Genomic DNA, 9,176 nt, shown 5'->3' with positions numbered 1-9,176 from the left:
ACACACAGATTTATATTGAGATAAAGAATATTGAGGATGCGTTTGTGAAAATAAATCTGTGTTTGGACGAGCTTAATAACTGGATGGCATACAATCAGTTTCAGCTGAATGCAGCTAAGACTGCGGTGATACTATTTGGCCCGAGGGGAAAAATGTCAATAGAGAGACAGAGTTTACCCCCGTTGCTTTTGGGGGAACAACTCCAATATGCCAACAAAAAAAAAATGTGGGTTGCATATGGCATGAGAACCTTGGCAGTGAAGCTCAGGTGGGGGCCAAGGTTAGGGCTATACTTTATACACTGCGGTTGCTGAGGAATGTACTTCCTTTTATTCCGACGGAAGATCATGCAGTGGTGGTGGGGGCAATAGTCTGCTGGCAGGGATCCCAGCTAAACAAGTTATCAGACTGCAGAAGGCTCAGAACGCCGCGATCAGGTTGATCGGGCATCTTAGGAAGATAGACCATGCATCCACTCTACGGAGATCCCTCCACTGGCTTATGGCAGAGGATAGGATAAAATTTAAAGTGTTAAGCCTGGTCTACAAATGCTTGAATGGACTTGCCCCAGAATACCTTGCGGATAAGATCGTCCTGTACTGCCCAAGCAGAGACCTCCGTTCTGGAGATAAATTCCTGATTTGTGTACCACTCTACAACTTGGTCTCCAGGGGTGACAGGAGATTTGGAGGGAATGGGCCCAAACTTTGGAATCAACTTCCTTTTGAGATTGGAGCATGTAAATCTCTGGCTCTGTTCAGAAAGAGGTTGAAAACATTTCTGTTTAGAATACATAATTAATTCATACAATGCTAATGTTTTCGTTTTAATAGTTTGCATCTGCGCCCGAATATAGTTGAATCTGTCTGGTGCACGTTAGAAATGCTCAAAATAAAAAAATAACACATCAAATCAGATAACGTCCAGGAGCCACTCTTGCAAGACTATCTCGCCACAATGACTTGAACTGGATATGTGTGTTAAGCGGGTTATTTTTTAAATATCTGCCAGACAAAACCATCAACATTCAACTTGTAATCAAGGCTGGAAATTAGACCTGTGTAGTGAAGAAGAGAACACACCATAACAGACAGAGAAAGAATATGCAGACCACAAGTTGTGAGTGATGTGTTTCCGAAATATGGAATTCCACACAGGCTTCCAGTTTCCTCTTCTGAAAGAGAGATGACCTGGCTTCACAAAGTTTATAAAATTCTATTGGGAAGCCGTGTACACCTGGTAGTTTACAGATCCCATTTGCTTTGTAGATTGTATGCTTTAAAATGGGTTCTCCAGAGAGGTTCATGCTTTTGCGTTTTTGTGTTCACCTGCATCTTGAGGGTAACTCTTTTGTCAAGGCTCCAATGTGTTTGTGATCTATCAAAAATATGAAGAATTGGGGGATCAGGACTTCTATGTCATACTTTCATGAAGAGCACAGACAGACAGAACTCATCACTGTGGGATTTGTGATGGCAGATGCCAACTCCAGCAGCATTTAAGATCATGAGAGGTGAGGGCCCTTATGAACCCGAGCCAATGTGCACTTCACTAATGATGTGGGTGGACACCATACCCATGGACAATGCAGGGGTCTTCTGCAAGCGTGTTCTGCTGTTATCTGCAGCCAGTGCACCTGACACCACAGTCTATTTTACTTTTCATCCTGTAAGTTAGTTCTGGTAGCCAATACCAGAAACATGGTGGACCCAAGTGGCAAACCTACACATTGCATTAAATGGATACATTCAATGAACAACCACAAAGAGTTGAGGAACTATTACAATGTCCTGTGCTTGATTCCTGAACCACAGGGGATAGAAAGAAAGAGCTTTATATCTAAATGATGTTGCTATGGAATAAAATGTATGTTTAACTCCGAAAATTATAAATCCATAGTGACTTAGATTTCAAAATTGGAGCACAGCTCAGCATGTAAACACATTAAAAAAAATGAATGGTCGTAATTAGTGTGACAGGATGAGTGTTAGCCCGAAACTCTGTTCAATACAATGCTCTGGATTCTTCCTGGTCCATATGAACTTTAATGAGGACAGAACTAATACGAAATGGACCCACGGAAACATGCATTAAAAATCTCTGTACTACAGTAGGGTTTATTATGGTTGTCCTGCTTTTGATCTCTATTGTTGTTTCCAATTGTAAACTATTAATTATAAATTTGCAATAGGTGGCATGCTTACAGCCCAATATTAACACCTTACATTTTGGGTCATTGGGTAATAAACATTTCATTAATATAGATGTGTTCAAGGGATTTCCAGAGCCCCATTATAGAAAGAGTGCTATCATTACCACAGATTTGAGTGGTGTTTATGGCCAGAAGTAATTTACCACCGATTACAGAAGGAGAAAATCCATTATCTCCAGTGCTAATACTACCACCAGCGGTAAACGCATTATCACTAGGTGATAATGCATAAGTGCAATATTGCTAGGATAACCCCTGTGACCCACCTACAGATGAGTAAAATCTATCAAGCAGTATTTTATCACTAACATAATTTAGGTTCTGAGGCCCTGGATATTAAACCAGGCTATACTTGAAATTCAACAGGATTGCAGGCTGAAAAAGACATGTTTTTTCTGTCAATGTTAAACACCAACAAATTGTTAAAGAGGAGCTACAAAAGTATGAAACCTCCCGATATACCATGCAAAAACAAATCTCGCTTTGCCATGCATGGTACTCTACCCTATCTTAGATCTCATTTAGCACTTTGTTAACACTATCGATAATTGAAGAGTTGTATTTCCAGATTCTTGTGTCTTTAATTAGAGAGTCTCTTGTCAGGTTTGCCTGGTACTGTTTTCTGCAATGGTAAAGGATGGCACTATCGCTCGGAGCACTAAAGGTGGCACCGTAGGCCTTCGATACATAATGAACAGAGGTCTGGATGACCTTCCGTGGGTTAATGATCATCTTTCTCCCCTTAAATTGTATATCAGCCCCGTGTGGCTCACGGTGGATATGCTGTAGGATGTTGATTCCGGGTACTGCATCCCAGGCTGAATTGTTGAAGGTATAATCAAATACATCGTGTCGGAAGACATAGTTTTCAAACATGAATACGCCTATGTTGGTCCCTTGAGTCTCAAAATCAGCCATCATGCTCTTCCAGTCCCTGTGGCGAATGGGTAGAACTATTTCATCAATGTCATGGAGCAGTAAATACTTGCTTCTGTACATATTCCTATAGATGCAGTCATTGAGGGCGGCTAGCTGTCCATAGTAACCGATGTCTGCGGGAGACATGTCATGATGCCATCTCTTGGACACTTTCAGGTGGGATGCGATGGTCCAAGGTATGACCTCAACTGTGCCATCTGAGATATAATGCTGCAAGACTCTTTCCATCCAAGGGCTGCAATCACTCTTGTATACCATCACCCTCTGCACCCCGAGCAATTTATAAATCTCTACAGACTGAATGAACAGCAAGACGTTGTCATAATTACCAAACATGGTTGAAATGCAGACAGTGAACTCTGCAGAAAGGGCCTGCGGGTGACGGTTCCTTATTTCAAACATAGGTATCTGTTCACAATCCCCATCTCTGGACCAATGGATTGAGACAAATTTTGGATCACAGTCCTGAGGCTCAGGACATATAAAATCAGCTGCACCATAAGGAAATCCAAACCTATCTGAATGGATCTCTATGTCTGCCTTCCGTATTGCTAAATAGCCGGCGTCGGCCCTACAGTGAAACCAGCAATAAAGCTCCTTGACTTCTTGGTAGTGAACAATTCCAAGGATGCGAACAGCGTTTTTGTCTCTGTTGTCATAGTATGGGGCTATGACAAGAGTTTTTGTCCCCTTCAGCGGTGTGATGGTGTTGCTGGCTCTAATACCCTTCTGAAAACAAGTTCTTGGTTCCTGCGTCTGTAACAGTCTGAGAAGGTGGCGATTTTGATAAATATGGCCAAAGAGTGCCAAGGATATAGTTGCCGACATAATGGCAAAGACGCACAAGTAAAGTCTTCTACAACACGGTAGCTGTGGCATTTTGCAGGTGAGTCCACCGTTGAGTCTGCAGCACGGTTCTAAGATGGATGAATATCTACAAACAAGAGGGATATAGAAAACATGGTTATATTTGTATACATTTCCAAAAGCATTACGTGTATCCGTGACAACGGTAAATGTGCACTAATGCAATTATTATATTTTGATAACATAATAGAGCAACCAGGTCATCACACAAAAAACTTCAAACACAAGCACTGATTCATTGTTATGATATTTTGATTAAAGTATTCTAGATTTTCTGATGTAGTGATAGTTCTTTTTAGGTGATGTGAAACTCATTTACTAACTCAGGATCCTTCATAAAATAATGTGATGCCTGGATGTCATTTTCGACAGCATACACAATGCTTGTGATGACCCCATTAGCTGACATTGAGAACTGAGGTAGGAAATAGTGTCCCCACCACTGTTTTCATTGGTCCTATTCTGACGTGCATTATTGATTAAAGAACATGCCCCCACCTCCTCCTTGCATGGTTAGTTCTTCCAGGTGTGTTGGCACTCGTGATGGTTATAATATAATCGGCTCCTGCACAGAATTCTACAATTTTTCTATGCAAGCAACAAGTAGGTGGACTGGCTACGAAAGGACAATGCACTCAGTTACAGCCACCGAATGCACTCTCTTGCCTAAAAAGATCATTTAACAGTTTATATCTGCAAACAGATTTCTAAGACTTTCCATTTGCAAAACGTATTCTAAGACATCATAAGCAACAAGTAGATGGTCTGAACACAATAAACTACTGCACTAAATTACAGCAACTAAATGTTTTCTCCTCCTGCCTCCAAGGAATCTCCTGATTCAAGGGCCTCATTACGGGTTTGGCAGTATTACAGTGGTAAATCCGCCGTAATACCGCCAAACTCCATTACCGTTAACACCACTTGGTCCCATGGATTTACCACAGGATTACAAGTGGTGGTATTTCCTCAGTTTCGAAGTCCATAGGGCCCCAGAGGGATTTTTGGCAGCGATACCGCTGGCAGAATTACAGTGTGGTAAATTCGCTGATTTCTCGAGTTTAAGTGGAGGATTTACTGCCAGCAGAAAGCTGGAGGTCAATCCACCATTTTACCCTCGAAAAACAGCAGATTTACCGCACAGTAATTACACCAGAGGTAAATTCCCAAAAATAAACATTTGGCGGTGCAGGAAAAGTGGCAGTAACAGAATTACCACCACTTTTTCCCTGCATTGCCAAATTTGTAACAAGGCCCTAAGACTTTACTATGCAGCAACAAATATTCCGACTGGCCACAAAAGACAATACATTCAGTTGCAGTCACTGAATTAACTCTCTTACCTAAAAAGACTTCTAAGACTTTTCATTCGCCAAAAGTATTCTACAATTTTTCCTGTTCAAAATGTGCAATCAACAAGTATTTGTGGTAGCCATAAAAGGATGTCCAACTGAGTAATAGCCACTAAATGTAACCTCCTGCCTCGCACTTCCTCCAAACAATTCTGTGATGCTCTTCTCCTCAATCTGCTGAGCAATGGCACATTCATTTATGTCATGCAAGGTAAGCAGTAAGTACATATGTCAAATCCTATTTCAATTGTCTACGTCTCCCACAGCTAAGTCATGTATTCATTTTCTATCTATCCCAGATCTAAATTATACTTTAAATTTCTATATCTCCATCAACAAAATCTTATAAATGATCTACCTGTCCCCTCAACTAACGCCCTGACATCCTTGCAACCTCAGCCTCTGCCTACAGAAGACTTATTCTGCAATTGAACAACACATTTACTATTTATACTATTTACTGCAAACTACAGAAATCATGCTGTTGGAACTGGTCACACTGAACGGCTACAATTTGTGGGTGGAGGGGTTCAGTTCGCAGCCGGATACTCTTGCCCAGGCTTAATCACACCTAAAAGACCAATGTGTGGGCATAACACACACTATTATTGACCTCTTAGCAAATAAACCCATTAATTAGTAATAATTTAACTGAATAAGAAACTACACGTTTTATAGTCTCTTACATTGCACTTCTATTCTCCAGGCAGTGAATACCACAGAAATACCTGAAGTAACTGCCCCATAATTTGCTCCTTGTGTATGATATGATATGATATTTTATTTATATCGCGCTCGTACACAGGTGTGTTACGATTGTGCTTTCATTTCAATGTTGTCTGTCCATGCTGCCAAGACCGTGTTGAGGTGTGTAAATGTTATAAGCTTTGCAGTAATTGTGATGGTTTGGATTCAGAATTCGAAGATGTAGTCCTTGGAATGCAAAATAGCAAACATTCTGCTTGGAAAATCAGTATGACCTACTGTAAGAATGAAGGTGTATTAAAATGAGATATATAACAATATGTTTATGTTTGTGTACCTCAATATTCTGCATCAATGATTGTGTTGTACTCACACAATCATTATCTGTTGTTCAGGGTGGTTCTGCCTCTATAAAAAAAATGAAACTCATGCACTGCTTTTTGATTGAGATGTTTCAATTAAAAAAACGTATATTTCATTGGGCCTTTTTAATTCATTTGAAACCCTTTGACTATCTTAACCCCTTTTCTGGCATACTGTTTTCTGCTCTAAAACTAAAATAAGGGACATTTTCAAAACTACTGGGAGATGATTTTTGACGAGGATGGACAGAAAGTGCTATGATCAGATGATATATGCTCCGGGAAAGAACTTGGGGGGAAAGTCCTGCATCAGTGATTGTAGCCAGGATATCTTAACAGAGTGCGTCTGAACAGCATACATGTAGGCCATGGGCAGGGGTTCCCGCAACTAAAGGAGACACATTTATTTTAGCTGAGCTTTCGTTTTAGCACGGTTCCACAGACCAAGCCAAGGTTTAAACTATTATAGGTGTGAGAAATCAAAGCGTGTCATCACTCCTTTGCTGGCGGTGACCTCTCCTCATCTGGCCAGGGGACAGCATCCGCTACCTGATCCTGATCCTGGGGGCAGCTATATGAGGGAGGATTACATGGGGGGAGACAACCTCTGGGGGAGTGGCAGGGCACCATCGGACAAGGCATAGTATTACCCTTCCTCTCTTGAAGATACTCATCCATACCCAATGCCTTAATGGCATGTTGGTACACATCCCCTCATCCACCTAGGAAGGGTACCGAAGACCTTATGATAAGATCTGTGTGTGAGCCATCAAGATTTGACTTTCCCTCTAAGACTCATGAAAATGTCTTCTCAGACTCTACCTACAAGTTATTCAGAGCTAACTTGCCTTTAAAGACTTCTAAAAACACTTACCCTGACTCTACATATAAAATATCAGGAACAGACTTCCAATCCCATAACTGTAAGTATACTGGGATGAGGAAGATGAGCCAAGTGATGCAGAATGGAAAACACCCAGAGTACAGGTTGCGCTCTAGTTGTTGTGAGCACATACCTGCAGCCGGGACATTTAAATCGCATCAACAGCTGACTGGAGCGCACTGCTGAAGGGAGAAAGCTGCTTCTCTCTGGATGAACCGGGAGACCATGGGGCTTCAGAGAGTGTCGTGGAGGCAACCGGCTCAAGAAGAAAGAAGAGGAAAGCCCGATCGCGGGAGGAGACACGCTGTGGGAACGCCAGAAGCCAACATAGTGGTCTTGGCCATTTGCTGGTGCAGAGCAGCAATGTTTTCCTTGCTGAAGCTCAACGCGAAGCAGAAGCGCCCAGCAGGAACCGCTACAGGCAGAGAAACTGAGGAACAAAGGTGGCGACACGGGAAGAAAAGCCAAGCAACCGCCACTGGCTTACTGCAGGACGAGTGAAGTACACCAGCGAGAGCCAGTGAGTCCCCGAAAAGGGAAGCAGGGTCACTGGGGCATATTGGCAGACATGCCAAAGGCAAATAATTGTAAAGGACACAAATGAAATATTTTGAAGAGAAGGAACCACTGAGACATTTGTAAAAAGGGAAAGCAAACATAAAACAATGCACATTAAAGAAAAGCCCAGGCATTATAGTGTGCCAGGCAGGTACGGTGTTAGATGAAGCAGACACAAGAAGATATTGCATTTGAAAGTGTGTGCAGAGCAGATGTGAGAAACGCCCTAGATGGAGAGTTCACCAGGCAAAGTAAAGCTGCAAGTGTGTGTGCTTTTAAGAAAGCCCTAGCTGGAGATTATACCATGCAGTTGCAAGTCTGTTTAAAGAAAGCCCTGACAGGAGAGCATACCAGGCAATTGAAAAGTGTTCAAGAAAGTCCAAGCAGGAGAGTATACCAGGCAGATGCAAGTGTGTGTATTTAAGGAAGCCCTGGCATGAGAGTATACCAGGCAAGTGCAAGTGAGTTCACATAAGAACGTCCTGGTAGGGAAACACAACAGGCAAGGACAAACTGAAAAGTGTATAAGAAATACATTAGCTAAAGGGGCCCTGACAAGGATATGTCAGGACCAGACAAACGCTGTGGGAAACCAAGGAGAAAAGGAGTGACAACCTGGCAGGAGAGTACACCAGGTATCCTAACAAGATAAAGATAAGGAGCCAAGTTGTTTTTGTGGAACACATGTATTGTGAATGAAGAGAAACTCAAGGAACTGATATTGTTAAACATACAAAAGAGGGAAGATAAATCCAGGGGTAGATAACCACCCTCTGCAATAAAGATATCTATCCTTCTGGAACTTTTGTGTTAGAGTTACACAAACGTTTCCTTTTTACACATTTATAAACCTCTCAAGGCCAGAGACATTACCTTTTCTCCTTAGAGTTTATTTTGTTAGAATGTGAGGGCCAGAATAGTACTTTGGACATGGGACTGTTTTGCTTTGGACATCCTGACATTGATAGACCCTTAGTTTTGATTTTAGGTAGGGAAACACCTCTAGCGCAGAGACAGAGAGGCATTTACCCACCCCCTTTTATTTTAATAAAGATCTTTGACAAAAACTATGAATCCCTTATGTCCGAGTCTCATTCCTGGCTTCTCATATAGGCTACAGGCTACTTTTTAAGTATACAAGAATAGATTGTCACACAATACCAACACAACCCTGACTTTAAAATCTTAGAGCAAATGCACACCTCCACCAAGAACTCACTCAATCACAACATGCACAAATTCCAACACTACGTCACAGGAACACAAAACAACCTATACAGACTAACACATCAGAATAC

At 41.8% G+C, this 9,176-nt stretch overlaps 1 protein-coding gene across 1 annotated transcript; it reads right to left on the bottom strand.

Annotated features, from left to right (window-relative positions):
- Window positions 1-2,722: 2,722 nt before the first annotated feature.
- LOC138471459 (uncharacterized) lies at window positions 2,723-3,979 on the bottom strand. The gene has a single exon (XM_069609084.1). It carries the CDS (start codon window positions 3,977-3,979, stop codon window positions 2,723-2,725), a length of 1,257 nt encoding a protein of 418 aa, XP_069465185.1.
- Between the last annotated feature and the right edge of the window lie 5,197 nt (window positions 3,980-9,176).

This window comes from Ambystoma mexicanum, chromosome 8 (assembly GCF_040938575.1).
Source record: "Ambystoma mexicanum isolate Mex_15411 chromosome 8, UKY_AmexF1_1, whole genome shotgun sequence".
NCBI classification, from domain to species: domain Eukaryota; kingdom Metazoa; phylum Chordata; class Amphibia; order Caudata; family Ambystomatidae; genus Ambystoma; species Ambystoma mexicanum.
This window is presented reverse-complemented; position numbering and strand designations above follow the sequence as displayed.

Excerpts from the sequence above, each read along its gene's own strand:
- LOC138471459 (XM_069609084.1), bottom strand. The coding sequence starts at position 3,979 with ATGTCGGCAACTATATCCTTGGCACTCTTTGGCCATATTTATCAAAAT.